At 45.3% G+C, this 22,891-nt stretch overlaps 1 protein-coding gene across 1 annotated transcript in view; it reads right to left on the bottom strand.

The window, feature by feature from the left end:
- The window catches only part of TNNI3 (troponin I3, cardiac type), a 46,551-nt gene extending 46,093 nt beyond the window's left edge, over positions 1 to 458 (bottom strand). Inside the window, exon 1 of the mRNA XM_086928686.1 lies at positions 441 to 458. Coding sequence (XP_086784812.1) covers positions 441 to 443 — 3 coding nt within the window. The 5' untranslated portion in view covers positions 444 to 458. The remainder of the gene's footprint in view (positions 1 to 440) is intronic.
- Between the last annotated feature and the right edge of the window lie 22,433 nt (positions 459 to 22,891).

Below are 22,891 nucleotides of genomic sequence, written 5' to 3'. Positions count from 1 at the left end.
AGGTTGCACAATTTATAAATAAGTTTTCTAACATTTAATAGAGATTTATGTGTTTGCTCAAGTATTATAGTTGGTCTTTAGGATTTTGTTTGTTATTTATTGTTTTTATTTGCTGCCAAGAATCACAACTTTAAAAAAATCAAACGTTTTTGGGTAATGAACGGTGACATTATATTGTGCTTTGATAGTGCCACACCTCAAATACATTCCTGCATGATTGCACATTTATCTGTTATTACTAAATGAAGTAATTTACAAACAAATTCATTTTTTAACTGAACAGAAAATATTGATGACTAAACACTGACATGATGAGAAAAATATGGATAAATACAAATAGAGAAGAAGGAGAAAAAAATACCAAAAAAAAGGGATCCTTCGTCATAACTCTTTTCCTGTTTTCCAGTGTGAAAGATAATAACATTCCGGTGCGTACTTACCATGACTTCATCACTGCAATGAAAGACACAAAAAACAAGAATTAGAACTCTGTATTTTTGTGTTAACAAAACTACATCCTGAGCTAAGTCACAGTGGTGAAGTGTGATGCCTTCTGAACGAGAGTCTCACCTGTGTTTCTGAAAAACAAAAGCAAATATTTTTGGCTTGCAGCTGCACTAATAGGCATAGGTCTACTCTGCCATGAAATGTGGTTATGGATTAAAAAAACAGGTCTAGCTGAAAGTGTCGTATTTGACATGGGGAGCTATATTTTTAGCGGATTCAATAACCATCTGTTGTGTATCAAATTTCTTTATGGGTGAAACTACATTTTAACAGAAACTTTATGTGCCCCGATTAGGCTTGGGGGTGTTAATGATAGCAGCAAAAATGTATATATGGGATAAAGTCCACCCTAACGTACATTACACGGATATAGAAAGTCACCAATGAGAGGAACCAATATTGAGGAACGAAGCTGAAGGGGGTATTTTATTCCTTATAATACATGGTGATACCATCATTCTACCTGCTTAAATCTTTATTGTCTTGCTCTTTCATACGAAAGATATATTGTATCTGCAGACAGGAAGAATACAAGTAGAACCTGTACTGCAAAATTGAACACATCAAAAGGCAACTAGTATTTTGTTGCAAAAAGGTATTTGAAACTTTCATATAGCCTTATAGCCCACCGTAGCGAGTTATGCTGGCCATTGAAGGCCCGCTCCAGCGTTTAGCCCGGGCCTTTAACAAGGGAGCGGGCTTTAATGGCCTGTATAGCCCAGCTACGAAGGGCTATAAGGCTATTTGAACATTCTGCCACTAGAGGACAGAATGTTCTAACAAATAAAACAAAGGCCTCTGGGAGCCTGGGGGATAGAAATCCCCTAGGGCTCTGAGAGGCCTTTGTTCAAACAACATTGGAATGTTGCTCTGTGGGCTTTTACCGGCCCGTAGAAGCATGGAGCACTCCATTGTATTCAATAGAGTGCTCAACATTCCAATGTTCTAATATAGGTTAGATTTACAAAATGCTGTGGCTCAGAATCGTTTACAGCCTCTGCGGCCATGGATGACTCCAATGAGTGTTTAGTGGGCCATTCAAAGCAACCAGGAGATTAAAATCTGTTCTAATTTCTAAGGCCACTGAATCTCTCTAAGATGAAGTTTATGTAGCTATTGAGACCACCCAGGAGTGACATATAATGGTAGTCTGCACGGTCAACAGTGCCAGCAGGACAGAACAGCAACTGGAAAACAAGAAGAGATATAGTAAAAAAAGCAAGCTAACAATTGGAGTTCCATTGTGATTCAAAATACAGAGTGCTATATGAAGGAGTGCCTTGGGTCATTGTCTGACAACAAGAGCTACACCAGACTAAGATCAGATCCTAGACCTTCATTGTGAGAAGGAATAGAGCGTCTGGCTTTGAACATTGGCCTAGCAAGGTCAAGTGGTTCTCGGTGCGGAAAATTACTTGTCACCCTCAGCTTGACAAAATGGCAAAAATATGTGTTTTAAACAAATATGTTTGCCATTTTGTCACCCCCCTCAGTGATGACACCCGGGGCGGCCTGCACCCACCGCACCCCCCTTCATACGCCACTGGCTTTTGAAGAAGTGGTAGCATGTCGGATCACTATTTTCTCAATCCTAAAACCTCTATCATAGTAAATGGACTTTATTTGCATTGAGAAGTCCTGATTTCTTAGGAAAATAGTGCATTGATAACATCTTGGTCACGTGTTGAGGAGACAATGATAGTACATTAGGCTTCCTTATGTAAATTGATAATCGAATGAATACTTAAACTTTATGGCACCTTCCAGTGAAAGTGATCTGGTATTTCTGTACATAGACCTATGGCCATTTCATTGATGTCTGTTGACCAGAATACACACACAAGCAACCTATAAGAGTTCACTTTTACATTCAAAATGTTCATAAATTGCTCCTAGATGAAGGACTTCCACAACCCATTCAACAGTTAATCAACAAAAGTGAGAGCCCATACAAAGAAATGTTATAGCAAGCCAAGAAATGGGTACCCAATAACAACAGGGATACATTACTAGAAAATAGATCTAAAGAGGAAACAGAAAGTATAACTGGCATGGCAACATATAACCCACTTTCAAACAAGCTGAAGTAGTCTAGAAAGAAACAGTGGTGGCCTGGTGGTTCACCATGTAATGAAGATGCTGTTATATTTCAGGTTACACTGACGGGGAGACCCGGTGTTGAACCTGAATATTAAGGAACTAAGGTTGGAAGGCCTTGTCACATGCGGAGGGAATGCTGTGTACCTACACTTAATGTACCATTGTTTTATGTTTGCTTTTCTTTATTTACTGTGATATTTTACCCTCTACTTCGCTATTGTTACAGCTGTATTAACCCCTTCCACGCTGATGACGAGCTGGGCTCGTCATGGCGTAGCCTCCTCGCACGCTGATGACGAGCCCAGCTCGTCACGTAACATGCGATTTACAAAATCTCAGCGTGCGAGCGGAATTGCGCTAGCGCGCATGAGGTTAAGCAACTATTGGTGCATGTTGTTCCCTGATTCTGACCTAGACGTGACCCTGTAGGTCCTGTCCTTGATTGGTTGCCAATCAATGAGAGAATTCTATTCAAAGCTAAGGGCTTCTGCCACTGAATTCTTTTTAATACCAAGGGCCTTCGCTGTCTGATATCACTCAGACTTTAGACGTAGGTCATCAGGTACCAATCTGGCTGTGGTTCCGCGTGTGAAAAAAGTCAGGATGGGCGGCCGCTCTTTTGGCTTTTTAGCAGCAAAGTTTTGAAACTCCTTGTCTCTTAAGTTGAGAATGGAACTGTCGGATTAGTGTTTCGCAAGAACCTTAAAACTTGACTTTTCCAATCGGCCCTGGACCAAGGTAATGGTGGGTAGGGCGAATGGTAGAATGTTTGCGGGTTGTGATTATGGGTAGGAACGACTGTTTTAGCTGCTTGTTGGTTGGTGGTGATTGTTGGTTGCTGGTTTTCGTGGCTTCCTTTCAGAGCGCCGGGACATGCTTTGGGTCGTAACTATGGGGCATATTATCAAGGACGGAGTTAAGATTATCGCCGCTTTAGCGGCAGGAAACTGCTGCTAAAACGGCAATAATGGGCTTGATAATATGCTGTAGAAAATTCCCATAGAAGGCCATGTTCACACCAGAAATGGGCTTCTATGGGAATTCACAAGGGCATATTATCAAGCCCATTATCGCCGCTTTAGCAGCAGTTTCCTTCCGCTATAATTTTAACGCCGTTTCTTGATAATATGCCCCTGTGCGCTTTACAAATCAGACTTTTACTATTGTTATTTTTATTACTTAGCCTGATATGTTCCGAAAATGAAGCAAGGGTAATGATGGGGCAGGGATTAATATATTTTGGTTGGCAGTCCCAAACATTCGGCAGGAGACAGAAAGATAGAATGCTGAGAAGCAGTAGATTAGCCAGACAAAGATTAGACATTCTCATAGAGACGCGGCCCAGAAGCTGACATATGACTTTAATGAACATCTTTCCTGTTATCGGCACTATCAAAGACCTTGGGGCAGATTTACAAGCTCCCTGCGGCACTTTTTTACGCCGCTGTTGCGTCACTTTTGTGACGCAGCGGTGGCGCAAAAGAAGCGCCATGGTGCGGGGTATTTACAACGTGACGCATCTCCCAGATGCATCACGTTGTAAAGCCCTGCGCCAGAAGGAGGCGTCCCATCGCAGGGGGGGGGGCGTTCTGGCGCATGAATGCCTCCCAATCTACAAGATTTCACTCAGTCACTTTTGGGCCCATGCTGCGTCAAATCCCTGCGCCTGCTTGAAGCAGGCTTAAGGATTGACGCAGCATTGTGGAGCTAGGGCCCCCCAAAACATGCTGGAGCTGCGTCGTGCTTGCGACGCAACTCCAGCAATGCGCCGCTTTTACGGCACAGATGCATCACGCATCTGTGGGGGTTTTGCCCCATGGTGCGCCGCATTGTAAATGCGGCGCATTCAGGGTGGTTGAGCTGTCGTGCACAATAACTGGCGCATCCCTGCTAATATGCAGGGATGCGCCAGTTATTGTAAATATGCCCCTATATTTTCAAAATCAAGGACACGCATTGTGCGATAGTCTTTATGTCTCAACTAAGACACAACTGAAATATGCTAAACTCCACTACAGGTCCTGATGAATGCGTCCAACCTGACCGAGCAGTCTAAATGCTTAAAAACAATGTCCACTTGGTTTTAATATTCTGGAACAGGGGCCTTAATAGAGTTTAACTTGTTCACACAATGTTAATATGGGGATACAGTTTCTCCTGAGGCGAAAGCCCGGAGACCGATCGCAGGAAACTTTTAATGATTGTTGTGAAAATTTGTGTTTTTAAAACTGAATTGCACTCCCTGGGCACTTAAAAACTGTACTGTGCACTTACCATCTTCTTTCCCACGCAGCGGATTTATCGGTGCCGCGGTATACAATCTACCCCTGACGCCATTCACGGGGATTCCCAAGGCCACGCCCACTAAGGTCGGCCACGCCCCCTCTTTTTCGCGTCACTTCCCCTATAAAATATGTGCTTTTACCTGACGCGCAGCGGACGGGCGCAGTGGGCGTGCCGTTTGCGCGCCGAAGGCACGCCTAAGGCAAGCCCGTCTGCGCCCGTCCGCGCCGGACCCGCGCCTAGTACCAGAAGCTATGCCCGTTTTCACGGCTTGCGGTACGCTAAATTTGATCTATGCAGGCTGGACCAGCGCTGCTGCGATCACCCGATAAGAGTTGACTTTGGTGACACTTGTATGACCCTCACATGTCCCTCCTGTGGCTTTCAAGTACTAACTAACCCTCCGAGCTTCTCACCTAATCTGGCTGGCCCACCTCCAGCTAAAAAAGTGCATACTGCTTTAACCAACCAGCCACAGGCTCTTAATCAGGACAACTGTTCAAAAACGATGATAAATAAAAATAGATCTCTCAAATGTATAATACTGAACGTAAGGTCCATGCCAAAGCATAAACATGAAATTGAAGCGTTGATCACTGACCACAACGCTGATCTTATGTTCCTTACAGAAACCTGGGCATCAAATGCCTCTGGTCCTGATTGGAACACCGCTACTCCCGAAGGTTACTCTGTGGAATGCACAAATAGAACTGGATCTGTGGGTGGAGGTATTGCGATAATTTATAGATCGCACCTCAAATTACTTATATGCCCCCAACAAGACCTAGAGGCCGAAGCTATGACCTTTAAGATTAAAGAGAATAACTGCCTGATCTTCGAGGGACTGCTTGTGTATCGTCCCCCCGGCCCGAGAGGTCCTTTCACCAAAGCATTACACACCTTTTTAGAAACAACGTTTGAATCAGTTACCTGTACTATTCTGGGTGATTCTAACTATCATCTTGATGAGAATAACGACTCGGACTCAGCCACTCTTCTTGATAATCTCCTCAGATTTGACATGAAGCAGCTCGTTGACAGGCCCACTCACTCAGCAGGACATACCCTTGACGGGATCTTTACCAACAGTAACCACATTAAGATTACGTCTATTCTCTCTGTACCATGGTCGGACCATAAAGCTATCTTTTTTAACTTGCAACTGAAAAACCTTGCAAATCAGCGTAGAAACTACATGCCTCCCGAAAAAACCCGTCCCCGGAAAAAGCTGGACTCTAACGCCTTAGCCAAAACATTGGCCAGAAACCCCCCGAACTTTGAATGTGGAAATAGCGAGGACTGGGCAACTAACTTCAGCAATTGGATTACTGAGGCAGCCAATGGAAGCAAAAAAAAACAGAAAATGGTCCGCCACCGCTCAATGGTACACGGCAGAGGTAAAAGCAATCAAGATTAAATGTCGACGAGTGGAGCGGATATAGCGCTCAGACTACAGTCAGGAAAACAAACTGGAATACATAAAAGTCCTACAGGAGTATAAACAAATAATTGTACAGGCCAAATCTACCTATTTTACAGATAAAATTCAAAACTCCTCTAACTCTTCCAGGGAATTCAAAACTGTAGCCCATTTAATCAAAAGCCCCCGGGACACAGTCTTTAGTCCAGATCAGAGCTTTGTTAATGGAATTGCCACTTTTTTTCAAACTAAAGTACAAATGGTATATGATGATCTCAGCACCATGGTATCCGACATATCCACCAGTGATGTCGGACAGTCCACTCCGACCACCTGCTTCTCTAGTTTTTCGTTACTAGAGAAGAAGCAAGTATGCGATCTACTCATTCAGATGAAATCTGGCTCCCCCTTGGATCCTTGGCCCCCCTATGTACTGCATTTGATCCCTGAGAGCATCGCAAATGTCCTGACTCCCCTGCTTAATAAAATTATTCATCAAGGTGAATTCCCCAAAAGCTGGAAGATGGCCTGCATCAGACCTATTCTTAAGAAGGACACCCTTGATTCCTCTGAACCCAAACATTACTGTCCCATTTCCTGCCTGCCTCTACCCGCTAAAATCTTGGAAAAAGCCATGAATCAGGAAATTATGAGACATGTGGATGAAAAGAAGCTGCTGGATCCGTCACAGCAGGGTTTTAGACCACTTCATTCCACTGAATCAGCTCTTATCATGGCCACCGAAAAAGTACGTAAGACTATGGACGAGGGTGGTCGGTCGGCCCTGATATTATTAGACCTCACAGTGGCCTTCGACACTGTAAACCACTCTGTCCTGCTAAAAAGACTAACCACCCTAGGATTCACCGGCACTGCTCTGGCACTTATCGCCTCTTTTTTGGGCGCCCAAACTCACAAAGTGATCTGGAATGGATTACAATCAACAGAATTTTCCCTTCCGGGTGGGGTCCCGCAAGGATCGGCATTGTCGCCTACATTATTCAACCTATATGTCACCCCTTTAGCAGCCTTGATCAGATCCTATGACCTACAACTGGTGTCTTACGCCGATGACACTCAAATCATAGTGTCAATTTCACAGTCCATCGAAGCCACGGCGGAACGCTTTAGAAACTGCCTTGCCGGGGTGAAGAACTGGATGAGCCACAATTTTCTTAGACTGAACACTGATAAAACCGAAATCATAGAGTTTGGTCATAAACCATCTATCTGGAGTGATCTATGGTGGCCTCCCGAAGCAGGATCCTGCCCTCTCCCTGTAGACAAGGTCAGGAACCTTGGTTTCCTATTAGATAAAGATCTTTCGTGTAAAGCCCAGGTTAATCAGGTGACATCGACCTGTTTCTACAGTATCAAGGTGCTCAGAAAAGTTTTACCCTACATCCCGATCATGTTACGAAAGACGGGATGGGAGCCCTTGTAATGTCCCGGATTGATTACTGTAACTCCCTCTATTTGGGAGCAGGAGAAAAACAACTGTCCAAACTGCAGGCAATCCAGAATGCGGCGGCCAGGGCGCTGCTGAACCTCCCCAAACGCCACCCCACATCCAAAGCCATTCGGGAGCTTCACTGGCTCCCGGTCAGGCGCCGTATTCAATTCAAGGCTCTTTGTTTGGTACATAGGTCCCTACATGGTAAGGGACCTGACGATTTCACCAATCCACTGCCCCGCTATGTACCCTCTCGAACGCTGAGGTCAGCCTATCATGACCTAGTCTGCCAGCCCAGAATAAACAGAGCCCGATGGGGAGGAAAGTCATTCTCCTACCAGGCGGCTAAAATATGGAACTCGCTACCTCCAGTATTACGTGCCCAAAAATCTAAAATGAGCTTCAGGAAGGGCCTAAAGACCTGGCTTTTCACCCAAACTTAACTGCTTCACTGCTTTCTTTCTCCTCTGTATCTCACAGCGCCAAGACGCCGCGGCATTCGTGTGTTTTATAAGCATTTCAGTCAGTCAGTCAGTTGGAGTTTTGTAGCGTAGTAATATAGAGTGAGGCCACATCTACAGAGATGATAGGGACATTTTACACAACACATTTATGGGGATGATAGGAACATTTTATGCAACACATCTACAGGGAAGATAGGGGCATTTTACACAACACATTTATGGGGATGATAGGAACATTTTATGCAACACATCTACAGGGAAGATAGGGGCATTTTACACAACACATTTATAGGAACGATAGGAACATTTTATGCAACACATCTACAAGGAAGATAGGGGCATTTTACACAACACATTTACAGGGATGATAGGGGCATTTTATGTAACATATGTACAGGGAAGATAGGGTCATTTTACACAACACATCTACAGGGAAGATAGGGGCATTTTACACAACACATCTACAGGGTGATAGGGGCATTTTACACAACACATCAACAGGGAAGATAGGGGCATTTTACACAACACATCTACAGGGAAGATAGGGGTATTTTACACAACACATCTACAGGGAAGATAGGGGCATTTTACACAACACATCTACAGGGCTGATAGGGGCATTTTACACAACACATCAACAGGGAAGATAGGGGCATTTTACACAACACATCTACAGGGAAGATAGGGGCATTTTACACAACACATCTACAGGGATGATAGGGGCATTTTACACAACACATCTACATGGATGATAGCTCATTTTGGAACCTACTGGCTCTGTAATGGATACTGACTAATCTGACACACAACATAACTTCGAATTGAGATGGTTTCTCACTCATGAGTGGACCAACTGGTGACGCATGCCACTAAGTAGTGGGTGAGGGTTTGACGTCCTTTTAAAGATATATCCCCATGCCTCTTCAGCCATGCCACTGTACAAATGGAGGGCTAATAGATTGACCCCTACCTTTCACTATATGAGACGAGCAGTAACAGTTGATGGGTGCATTAGCATGACTGGGGAGGAGGGTGCACTCCTTCTTTTAAGTCATCCAAACACTTACACTTTCTGTAATACGAGTAGCTCTTCAGCCAAATTTGTGGCAGGATGAGAGCAAACTCAAAACATGCTGGTAAATTAGTTGCCAACAGTTCAGGGCATAGCCTGGGGACTTAATTCATACATGAAACTAGGCAGGTCGTGTCAGACTGATACTAGCAGAAATGTAATTGATGTCAGCAGTTAAACTCATTGCAGTGCAAAGCTTTGGCTTATACTTACTCACCACCAATTTCACCAGGTGCAGGGGCACGGCTGACGTCATCGACTTATGCAATCACATACTATAAGAGCAAATGAAAAGCTGGTACTTACTCATCGGCCATCCTGGGTGGCACGTTCTTGATGTATTCACCTAGAGATAAAAAGAAATACATCACCCTCTGCTTCTTCTCGGAAACAAAAATGACAAGAGTTTCTGTGTGATGGTTTGAGACTTTACAAACATGGTTGTTGAGATTGGGAGTAAAATATTGCAGGACAGCCTTCTGCCAAGGGCTGGAGCTGCTTGTTGAATGGCATTTCCCTGAGGAATAGACATTTGCCGGTTGCGAAGGTATGTATACTGGCATAAAGGGCATTTGACAACCGGTTTAGCAGAAGCTAGAAGGGCCATGATACTATTAGAACTTTTCAAACACGTTGGGCAGAATTTTCTTCATTAACAGGGATGTGGGTGCCTATCACCAGCAGCCCAGGTCATATTGTTTGGGGTCAAGGACAAAAAGTCTGCATGTTTATTTTTTTCACAGAACAAGCAGTCTTGACTTCCAACAGCAAAAAACCCTTTGGGTGCCAGTTTACAGTACAATTGTAGGATTGTCTGATGCTAAGGGGGAACATCCTTTTCAACGCAACTTTTAAGACGCGTGCCTTTACATCGCAAGTTTTACAACGCATGTCATTACAAAGCATTGCGCTGGGGGGCGCTCTAGAATAGGGAATAGATTTAATTTACTATCCAACACCTTCCCTACTATCCACTGGGACTGGGGTTGGAATAGTAAATTAAACTATTCACTATCCAGCACCCCTCAACACTATACGTTGTAACAGCATGCGTTGTAAAACTTGCGATGTAAAGGCATGCGTAGTAAAAGCATGCGTTGTAATGTCATACAACTGATGCTAAGGCAAGATGTGCATTCATATGTATGTGGTTCAAAAAGTTTTATAAGGTTCAGTGACACAAAATGTTTACTATTAGGATAAGCAGTCTAAGACAATACATTGAGTTATAAACATAAATTACATTCAGTTGCAAAATGTAATGGTTACAGAATTCTTCTTTGTTCTATGCAAATACATGTAGGAGAAAGGAGAAAGACTGATTTTATTTTGAAAGCAAACAATGTAACCAAATAATATTTGAAACGTTGAAAGCAAATGGCTGAAGGTTGCAGACAGTGTGGTTAAACTGTAATGCAATTTGTTTGCTTTCAAAATAAAATGTACCCCAAAAACTTCTGAAACTTGAACAAGATGGACAAAGGTAACAGACAATTTTACTAAACTATGGTGCACTTTTAAGATCTTTAAGTACAGTTTGTCTAAAACAACGTTATATTAAAACACAATAATGGAGAATCAATGTAAAACCAAGACAGATAGTCTAAAATTAATATGGTTCCCGATCTTTAAGAAAGTGATGAAAGTGCCTCAGCAGGGCTATGACCTTACTTATATTGGTGTAGTCTCACGTTTTTCAATAATTCATATATTTTTAAAGCTGCAGATTTCCAGATATACCCCTGGCAAACTTTTGTGAATTCTATTTTCGAATGAGAAAAAATACATATGTAAATTTGCTCATTTGAAAATATGCAAAATAAGTCGAAACTCACTTCCTAAAACATTCATTCGTTTTCTCCAGGAGAAAAGTATTTTACTCCACGGAGAAACTCCCTTCCCATCATAGAAAAAAGTTTTAATGCTGCCCTTGTCTGCATTACGTTTCTGACCTTTTTTAAGGAGAGGAGGGGTTGGAGAGGAGTGTTGAATAACCATAATCAGGGACAGGGCTTTAAGTGGGATGAAAAAACTCAAAGCAGGGTGGCCAATGTAATTAAGGGCGTGGTTTATCAACAGTAAGCTAAAAATCTCTGTTTAGCATAGTGTGCCATCTGTCTGGTGTTTTGCTGTTTCTGCCATTGCATCCAGATATATAATAAAGCAGGTAACATCATACCTACAAAAAGTCAGGACTATTGGCTTTGTCCATGGTTGTTAGTTGCGTAAGATAAATAAGCAGCAACTATGGCTTGTATATAATATTGAAAAAGCTTCCACTTAAAGCCCTGGTGACACCACGACAATGTTGCTGCTCCCGAGTTTCACAAAGAGATGGGAAATCCAGAGAGAAAATGACTCTCTTTAAAGGATTTCCCTTCCAACTCACCTGGCATGACGTTATGCCATACCTTCTCCTCCAGTAAGAAGTGAGCAGTGTGAGCATGCGCACAACGATGTGCCTGCTGTCACTGCAGCCCGGAAAAAACGGAACGCCTGTGCACAAAACAGAGCATGGTAGAGACCCGTTTCGAGCCCCCCTTTAGAAAACTGCCGGTGCTCTGCACCAGTGACACCCGGACCACCTAAAGCCCTGATCAGGGAAGCTTGAATGTGTGTAAACAAAAACAAAAGGCATTCCAGCCCTGGAAAGGCCATGTCCGCCTACTTCCAACAGTTGTGAGTACATTTTTCTCACATGAAAATGTTCATGTGAGTAAATACTTTTTGAGTGACAAAAGAACTTTTGCATGTGCTTGTCACATTTATTGCAAGCTTCTAAAATAAGCCCTTTACATTTTTACTCTGACGAGACTTCGACGAGGTTACAAGTTGTAAAATGTTTAGATCTTGTATAGCACTGATTGATTGATTGATTGATTGATTGATTGACTTAGAGTGTGCTGACAAACATTGCAAACAAGTGAACTGTGGCACAATGAGATTAAGTAATTTGCCCAGGAATTACATAACCATGCGAATTAGAGAATGTCAAACGGTGGGCAATCAACTCTATCTTTAGTTGGCATCCTAGGCCTATGCCGCAAGGAGACGTTGAGTTTATTTTCGGTGATGTTTTTGTGAAAATTAAGTGAATATCCAAAATTAAATTTGCAAGAGCAATACATGGCACTTCAACAGTAACTAAAGTAAGAAAGAGGGCAATGTTATATTGTGAACTCTGCAACAATCAAAATCCCTGGCATTTTAAGAGCCTTACCATGATCAAAAAGTCAACCTAAACAGGTTTAGGAGCCCATTCATAAACCCCTGACCCAATATGATCCATAACATAATCAGTGGGGCTATTATCATAGATATTTTATAATGAGACTACAGCTATAATTTATCACCTCATTGCTTGGTACCAACTGTAAAAAGTGGGTTTGTTCTACAGAAAAACTAGATTTCTGAAGCATCCTGCCGTTTGGGCAACTGGATCCCCCCCTCTACAGTTATGAGTTATGGGCACTACCCACAGGAAAGGGTGCATAACCAGGTGGCAGTGCAGAAAATTTGGAGGAAAATTTGTAAAGGTTGCATAAGCCAAAATGTGGGATGCCTACCTAATGAACAGAGAATGGAAAATAATTGGAGACATTTTAAAAAGAAGCTTAATCAGCATCTACTTTAAATTCTGAGATGCGACCATGTCCTCAGACTACTGGACTCAGATTTATTTACCTGTTATGAGACATGGAATTTTATGTTTTATGAGGTATCTTGTTTAATGCTTTCCTTTGTTGGTTTTAAGCCTATGTTGAAAGTTACCTCTGTGCTCAGTTGTTTGTCCGGCACCCTGAAGTTGGGATTTTTCTGTCATTTGTTGCGCATTGTGAATATATAAATAAACGTATTAAACAGTGTGCTAGACCTGTCAGCCTTAGAGTGGTCTTAAAGTCTTAGCCTTAGAGTGACCAAGTGGTTTGCCTCAATACTCCATATTTTTCTGATCTCGTTTTTGTTGGCCTTAGGATTCTGTGCACTTTACCACACCTAACTGGTTCTACAATACATGTGCTCCCTCCTTAAAACATAGTAGTTTTGGCTTATTCCCAATTGGCATATTTAATTTACTTACAAGTACCTAGTAAAGTGGTACTATGTGTATCCAGGACATGTAAATTAAATGTCACTAGTGGGCCTGGATTGTGCGACCCACTTAATAGCCCTTTAAACATGTCTCAGGCATGCCATTGTAGCCTTTTTGTGCCGTTTTAAACTGCCATTTGGACCTGGCAAATGACATTTTTTGCCAAGCCCAAACATTCCCTTTTAAGATATAAAAGTCACACTGAGGGCAGGCCCTAAACAGCCTACTGGGCAGGGTGCACTGTATTTAAAAGGTAAGACATATACTGTTAAATTTTGCATGCCATCCTAGTGAAAAACTCTTCATTTTTTCCCACTAATGGGAGGTATGCTTCTCCAATAGGAGAACATTGGAGTTACCGTATTTCCTTTAAGAAGCAGCAACTTCCAAATGGAAACAAGTAAACAGTTCATGTTTGGTGTCTTTGGAATTGTAATGAAATATCCTGTTATATGGAATAGTCGGATTTTTGATTACAATTTTCGAAAAAGTCTCTTTTAGAAAGTTGCCATTTTCCCGCCCTAGTCAATTAGTGCTTGCAGCCTGTCTCTGGGTCACATAAGTGGGTGTAGTTGGTAGCTGGTCTTTGTGTATTCCTTCTAGAAATCAAAACACAATTGAGAGCTTAGGTGTGCCTGGATGGGCCATCACTGGGAGGATGGAAGAGCAGAGTTAGGCACAGCCCCACTTACAACTAATTAGGCTGTGTCCTGCCTTCACTCAAAGGCTTCCAAGCTTCTTGTAGTTTGTCTGGAGCCAGGGTTGGGAAGGCAGGCAACCTGAGCACTTCAAAGGAAATCCTCTAGATGTTTCTCTCACTTGAAAGAAGACACCAGGTATAAATATTGGACTTCAGACACCAACTTTTCAGTACATTTCTGGACCTGTGGAAGACTCTGTCAAAGAAGAAGGACTGCTATGATACTGCAAGTACTGCTACTCTGCTGGATTGCTGCCCTGAAGGATTGCTGTCTACTGTGCTGCTCCCCTTCCTGCTGTCCTCTTGCCTGAGTGAGAAGGATTGGACCTACAACCTGGACCCAGGTCCACCAGAGTGACTCCAAACGCTAGTCTCTTGTAACCAGCACCTGGACACTACAACTGTGAGTTCTACCCAGCCAAGTGGTGCCACCCCAGTCTTGGATTCTTGGAAGTGGGCCTAAAGTTGTTCTGTAAGCTTATCTGTGGATCCAGTAGAACCGGTGCATCTATTCTACTGCACGGTGCAAACCCAAGCAGAATCAGCGCTTTGCCTCTGTTGCAAGGAGTCTTCCATCTCAAGGACCCCATGTAGACCTCACAGCAGGCAGCCTCATTGGAACAGCCACTGCATGATGTATTCCTGATGCAAGGCCTTGCATCGCAAGCCTTGAGTCAATGGCAGCCTTGACGATAATGCAGGATTTCACTTAGCAAGCCCTGCAGTATTATTGGAACCAGCTAGTGCAAGACGTATCATCTTGGATGCAGGACTTCACGTTGCAAGCTTCCTTCATCGACGTCATCCTCCATAGTGATTCAGGACAGCTCCCTGGAACTGAGGCTGCGCGACATATCTCCAAAGCAGACGTCGCATCCCCTCAGCTGCGCGACACATCCTCGATAATAGGACCTTGCAATGCTCCACAACTAGGATTTAAGATAGACTTGTTCAGCTAGCCTAACTGGGTCCCTGTAACAGGCCTGCGCTCTGTCACGGTTGGTCTTTACTGCGACTTTGTCCCAGTCCAGCGAAACCAGATATCCACAGTTGCCACTTTGTGCTTTTTGGTAGTATTTTCACTGAAATCTCCAAAATTGCATATCACTGGTTCTGCTAATTGGGTTTTTGTCATTTAGTCTTGTTTTATTAATTAAAATAAGTGTACTCTCTTTTTCTAATTTGGTGTGGAATGTTTCATGTGTGGAGTTTTTACTTTAATACTGTTTGAAGGATTGCACAAATACCTTACACTTTGGCTCTGCCTGATTGCTATGTGACAAGCTACCTGAGGGTTGAGCACAGGTTAATTAAGGGTTTGCTCCTGACTTCACCTCGACAAAGCTTGTGGTTGCTGATTGAACAGGGTTTGAACCCACTCTATCTGTGTCCTATTTCTTACACAGTGCAATCACTTCTGCAGCCTACCTCCTGACCCCTTCCTGTCCTCCTGAATCTGGATGGGACCCAGATGGGTCTGCTGAGTGGACAGAGCTGATGGCAGTTCACAGAGCACAGCCCAACCTATCTATCCTCCATACCCAGAGCCAAACCTGACAATCTGAAATCAAAAGAAGACCCTCCCATTAAATGTATGCTTATCAATAGCCTATCCGTCGTCAAACATGCAACGGAAATAGCCGAAGCCATCCTCTCTCATGACCTGGATGTAGCCTTCATCACGGAAATGTGGCTAAACACTCTATCCCTCCCCAACATGGACATGCTGGTGCCGCCCGGTTTCTCAATTATCCGCAAAGACAGGCCCGTACACAAAGGCGGCGGCAAAGCAATTTTCCACAAAAGTGACCTCTACATCACTGAAACCCCCTCCTGCCTGCATAACTCCTTTGAATGCCTTTTGGCTAACTTCAATTCGCCTAATCACAGTTCTCTTCAATGCCTTCTCCTTTACCATCCTCCAGGCAACTCTATCGAATTTGGAGCTCAGTTGTCCGATCTGATCACTCAAGCCGCACTCAACAGCGACTACAAAATAATTCTGGGTGACCTCAACCTAAGATGGAATGAAACTAAAACCCTCTCATCCAATCTCTCAACACCCTTCTGCAAGACAACGATATGATCCACCACTGTTCAGAGGAAGCACACCATAGAGGAGCGATCCTGGATGCAATAATTGCGGACAAAAATGCAATCACGATTGATCACATCATCCCGGTGGACTGGTCAGACCATCACATCATTCTCTTTCACATCAACCATTCGGCCCTATCCCTCCCACCTACTCAAGCCTCCCCTAAGTGGGTCAGAAATACATTGCGAGTCCCCCCAGATAAGCTTGAAGAAGGACTTAGCTCACTCCTCCAGAACTCGATGGAGTTCCTCTCAACCACGGAACGCACCTCGCTCTACCATGCCAACCTGGAGCTCATCCTGGATCAGATGGCACCTCTAAAACTAAAAAAACCCAGAAACATCCCCTTTAGGACTTGGTTCCCCACTGACATTAACGAGGAAAGAAGACACCTTAGATCCCTGGAAAGAACCTGGAGGAACAACCCCACCTCCCTCCACCGGGATCAACTCAAGGCAGCACGCAAAATCTACTATAATCATATCAAGAGCGAAAAGTCATCCTTCGTCTGTTCTGCTTTAGACAATGCTAAAAACCACCCCAAAGAACTCTTCAACATCATCAGGAACCAAACCTCCAATCCAGTGATAGCCAGCATGGCAGCGTCCAAATCCCACTGTGACGACTTTGCAAGCTTTTTCAATGAAAAAATTGCCAAAATTGATCGATCATTCAGCGCTAAGCACTCCTCCCGCACAGAGTCAAGCCCCCCTGCAACTATCCACATCAGGCCAGCAACCGCGGCTATTCGCTGGTCTTCCTTCCGGCCTATCCAGGATGAAGTGATAAGCAATCTCATAGCCACCGCTAAACCCTTGTCACTCTCCCTAGATCAGCTACCCTCGAGACTGACCAAAGACCTGAAGCTTACTCTAGCCCCAATCTGGGGCAAGATCATCAACAGTTCTTTGAGCGAAGGCTCCATTCCTGACTGCCTCAAACTAGGTCAAGTCACACCACTCCTAAAAAAAACCCGGCCTCGACCCCAAGGACATGAACAACTTCAGACCGGTTTCGAACCTTCCGCTCTTATCCAAAATTCTTGAAAGATGTGTGCTGTCACAGCTAACCCAACACCTAGAGAACACTAATCTACTCGACCCACACCAATCAGGGTTCAGAAAGGGCTGCAGCACGGAAACTGCAATCCTAAATGTCCTAGATGATCTACACTTGTCACTCGACTCCAACCAATGTAGCCTTCTCATCCTCTTAGACCCCTCGGCTGCGTTTGACACAGTTGATCATACCCTGCTTCTCAATGTCCTCCAGGAGAGAGCGGGCATTGAAAAGACGGTTCTAAAATGGTTCTCCTCCTTTCTCAACAACTGCACACAAAGAATAAAAATCAACAGCTTTGAATCGGACCCCCTCCCCATTAGTAGAGGAGTCCCACAAGGGTCAGTACTCTCCCCGCAACTTTTCAACATCTACATGGAGCCCCTCACATCACTTCTAAGAAACTCCAACATCCCCTTCCATCTCTACGCGGATGACACACAACTCTATCTGGAAACCACATTGATTGCAGACATCCACAGACTGAATGGTACACTCACGGAGGTTCAACATTGGCTCTCATCCGACCACCTCAAACTCAATGAAGAAAAAACAGAAGTGCTCCTCCTCTCGAATAAAAATGAAAACCCCCAAATAGTAGAAGGGCTCAAAGCCTTAAACGCCCTGAATGTTCCTCTTGTGCCAACAGACTCTGTAAAATCTCTAGGGATTACTCTTGACCCTAAACTGGACATGAAAAAACACATCTCAAAAACCGCCAAAAGTGCATTCCTTAACCTGAAACTTCTCTACAAACTAAAACCCTTCTTCCCCTCGAAAGATCTGAAACAGGCCACTCAGGCACTGGTGCTCTCCAGAATTGACTATGGCATCGCAGCTCTGACTGGAACAGCCAAATTGCACCTGGGACCTCTGACCACTACCCTCAACGCCGCAGCAAGAATGGTCACGGAAACAAAGAAATACGAGCACATTTCCCCGGTACTCAAGGAGCTGAAGTGGCTTCCTATTGACCAACGAGCCAGCTTCAGTGCAGCTTGCCTCACACACAAAGCCCTGCATACAGGCAAACCAGAATATCTGGCCACCAAACTCAAAAGGGCCGGTCAGTCTAGGAACCTCGAAGCTCCAAGACGCTCCTACTCATCCCTCTGAAATCACAGAAACACAAAACCTCAAATAAATCCTTTGTGGGTAATGCTCCCAAGATATGGAACTCCACCCCTCTCATATCAGAATAACTGCCTCCTTCCCGAAATTCAAGATGCTACTCAAAGCCCTCTTCCTTGAGCGCTCTGGATCATAACGAGAACCCCACGTCTGACTGTGAAAGACTACTATCTCTATGATCCCAGAGCCAGTTGATTCGCTCCCGATCTCCACCCTGTAGTGCGCTCATGTTGATACTGTGCAGACTTTTACTTCCCGACTGTGCTCCCTGTTCTTGTTTACCGTCCACTCTGTCTTTTTGGTGCTTATTTGTATCTGCTGTGAAGCGCTCTGATACCCTCGGGTCCAGCTAGCGCTATACAAAACTTCAATAAATAAAATAAATAAATAAATATCAAGAGTACCCTCAAACAAAAGGAATCGTTTGGGTCTACCCTTAGATATTTTTATGGTTTCAATCTTTTTATTGATTTTAAAGATGCATAGATTAACAATAGCCACCACCTACATCCCAAGGCCAGTGGGTAGCAATAAGAGAGTGAATATTTCAAAGAAAATAAGCAAAGTGAGAAGTGGAAATATGGAAGAGGCACAATTAAAGATTATGGTTGGTGCCTAGAGAGGGTCCTTGATTTCATATTGCTAACTGGTGGCCACAGGGGGGCTATTATCCTTACTGGGGGTGGTCGTCTGGGAGGGTCGGTATGGTAGGTAGTTGGAGTTTAAACCTCAACTAGAACCCAGCTTTTGTCCTGTATAACATAATATCTAAGAACTCCCTTTGTGGTTGAGTTCGCTATCCGTCACCCAGCCGGGCAATCTTTTATATGTTTTGCATGACCATGTACATGCCAATAGAACAAGCAGCCTTTGCACTTAGAAAGCAGCCGATGGTTTTGCTAATACTTCTCTTACCTCCTCTCACCTCTCCCTGGCACCCTCACTTTCACCTCAAAACCTCCTCAAAGACAACATATGCCTCCCTCTCTCCATTCCTCTCACTCGGGTGTGTAGCCCCCTCACTGTCATACCTCTGCCTGTCTCTTTCCCACACCCTTCTTTAGTCACTCATGCTTCCTCACACATTCTCCTTACCTCCTCTTTACCTTAAACCATCTATGCTCCCTCTTTGCCCACACACTGCTCATCTCATATCCTCTTCCCTGACCCAAACTCAGGGGCTTATTCACAAGGATTTAACTCTGAATTATCCCCACTTTACCTCATCAAAAGTGGTGATAGAATTAACACCCTATTCACAAGCTGGTGCAAACAGCAGACAACACCAGTATTCCCGCGATAACTGCCCCCAAATTTATCTCCACGGTGGACACCACCCACTAACACTAATGAGATGCAGAGTAAGCGTTCACGTACAAAAGCACACGAGAAAACCACAACACCACATTCACAACGAACTGCCAGATCTGTGAAGCGAAGGAAAAACAGGAGATAACCCCCATTAGCACCAGGGGTTTTACACCTGCCTTTTGCTGGTGTTAAGCAGGACGGCTACCCGCTGCATGAAAGGGATCACAGCCATGAGCCACACTAGAAGACCCACAGGTGCCTGGTTTGTGCCCTAGTTCCTCCCCGGCTGCTGAAGAAGCCACCTGAGGCTGGGCCCCAGGGGAGGTGTATCCTGCAGTGCTGGATAACATCGGCTGCAGACCAGGGTAAGTAAACAGGGGCACAGAGACACCTGGAGGCCCGATCCTGGAAGATGCATGAGCTGCAGCATTGGAGTTGTGGTTGACACCGGCAGTCAGGCGGAGCATGCCTTGCCCTAAGCAGCAAATCCCAGGAGTGGTTGTGAGGGGCCTGGCCGTAGGGGACACAAGAGCTGGAGATGCTGGCATCACCCCTGGCATAAGAGTAGTGGCGGTAGGGGGGCTGCCCCCATGTTACTGCCAAAACAACCCCCCATGACCTGGAGAGTCGTGCTTTGTTTGGCTTCAGCGGCCCCCTCCTCTTCCTTCCCTCCCCATCCACCGCCCCTCCCCCCACCCCCCCCCCCCGGTATGAGCATCTGAGCAGGACTTCGGAGGGTGCCTTGCAAGGGGACAGCTGTATGGAGGCGGGGGTGCCAGCCTACTTAACATCCCCACACGCATGGCTGAAGTGCACGTCCGGTAGATGAACCTGGGGGTGCAATTGACAGCAGTGCACAGACTTGGCCAATAATCTTTTTTCCCAGCCCTTCCATCCCCCACATGGGGGCCGTGTGGATTTCCGCTGGACAAGGGAGGACTGACCATTATCACTGAAGTCACACCATAAGGTGGGTTCTTATCCTCTACTCACCTTTCCCCGCCTTCATTTACCACACCCCAGCCCCACCACGTCATGTGTGTCAGCCCGGGCTGAGACAGGGCACACACACAGCCGCACCCGAGTACTTCACAGGTCTTCAGAAGACCATTTACTTATGCGAATGAGCTCAATGCCGGTTTTTCTGTGTTGTGGTTCGTTTTTTTATCTCCGTCGAGATTGTTGTCTCGCGGATATTGGCAGACTATCGCATGGTACCGCCGTGTTGTGAATTCCACGTGTTCACCTTGTGATATTACCGCGATAGGCTGCGATGTGAAAAGCTGCGTTAGCAAACTCTGGTGATGTTTAACTCACGTTCTTGTGAATATCCCTCTCAGTGTTATTTTCCCTCCCGCCCTAGTCTCCCCTCCTGTGCCTATAATTTTCCCATCACCCTACACATCTCTCGTTGCTCCTCTCCTCCTTCAATGTCTCCCATGCCCTCCCTCCCTCCCACTTGGTGATTATTTCCCAGTTTTAGCACCGTGCCATGGCCCGGGTTTGAAGATAATGTGCTGACTCATGCCTCTAATTTTACAAACCTTTATCTCACGAGCTGACATCCGGGGCCTGGAGAGGCGGTAGAGCCCCTGCCCTGGAGGAAGCAGATAAGGCCGGATGATTCCTGATGAGAACCCGCACCTACTTCACACTGACATTACTGTGCCCCCATTGGACAAGAGCACTGAGAGCCCAGTGACGTAAGGGGCCACGCTGAAAACGGTGAGATCTGCGCCCTTGAGCAGATGGACAGTTGTACACCAGCTCGTGGTGGGCAGGGAGGGTCTAACACCGCGGCAGACAGACAAGTGTACAGAGCCTAGAAGGACATTTATATGTCAGACGCCCACAAAGGGGTGGGGGAATAATGCCACTTAGATAGGGAAGCACGCACACAAGGGTGCAATACGCCCTGACCTGAGGCACTGGGCAGGGCATAGCGTCAATACATCTCTGCCCTCATTTGCGTGCGTGTGGGATACTGATACTGGGGTAGACAAAGGCATCACCTGCCACTGGGTTATGGAATAGATGGGCACTGTAGCCATGGGCATCCGCAGAAATGTTTCCGGGGGGGGGGGGGGGGGGGCAACATTTTAACTTCATCACCATCCTCCGACATGATTGAGCACAAGTATTAAATACATTTAAAAAAATCTAATAAGACAAAGAGCTTAAATAAACAAAGAAATCCATAGGGGGAAGAGAAAAATCTTGTGAGGCGCCACATCAGACAACCTGGCAAGTAATAAAACAGAGGGAAAACTAAAAATGACCGGAAAAAAACAAAAACATTCTAAATCAGGTTGATGCGGTTCTAGAGCATGGGTACTCACAAACTTTCTCTCGGGTGCCAAATTTACAGTGTGGTTTGTGGCTGAGGACCGCACTGGTGGGGGCGGGGTCAGGGAGGGAGGGGGGTGGGGCTAGAGCAACAAAAAAACTATGACCATGAGGTTGAACACAGGTCCCTGCAGCGGACGCCTTCATCTGCTGAGCCACCAGACCCGGCATACACACATCTTTCTTTCTCTCTCTCTCGGTCTGTCTCTCTGTCTCCCTCCCTCTCTCTCTGTCTCCTTCCCTCTCTCTCTGTCTCCCTCCCTCTCTCTATCTCTCTCTCTCCCTCCCTCTCCCTCTCTCTGTCTCCCTCTGTCTCACTCACTCTGTCTATCTCTCTCACCCTCCCTCTCTCTCACCCTCCCTCTCTCTCACCCTCCCTCTCTCTCTCCCTCTCCCTCTCTCTCTCCCTCTCCCTCTCTCTCTCTCTCCCTCTCTCTCTCCCTCTCCCTCTCTCTATCTCCCTCTCTCTCTCTCCCTCTGTCTCTCTCCCTCTCCCTCTCACTCCATCCCTCTCTCTGTCTCCCTCCCTCTCTCTCCCTCCCTCCGTCTCTCTCCCTCCCTCCCTCTCTCTCCCTCTGTCTCTCTCCCTCTGTCTCTCTCCCTCTGTCTCTCTCCCTTTCCCTCTCTCTCCTCCCTCTCTCTCCATCCCTCTCTCCATCCCTCTCTCTCCATCCATCTCTCTGTGTCCCTCACTCTCTCTCCCTCTCCTGCCCTCTGTCTCTCTCCCTCCATCTCCCTCCCTCCCTCCCTCTCTCCCTCCCTCTTTCTCCCTCCCTTCCTCTCTCTTCCTCCCTCTCTATCCCTCCCTTTCCATCTCTCTCTACCCCTCCCTTTCCATCCCTCTCTATCCCTCC

Source organism: Lissotriton vulgaris, chromosome 7, assembly GCF_964263255.1.
Source record: "Lissotriton vulgaris chromosome 7, aLisVul1.2, whole genome shotgun sequence".
Taxonomy (NCBI): domain Eukaryota; kingdom Metazoa; phylum Chordata; class Amphibia; order Caudata; family Salamandridae; genus Lissotriton; species Lissotriton vulgaris.
Note: the sequence above shows the minus strand (reverse complement) of the source record. Positions and strands in the feature narration are given on the sequence as shown.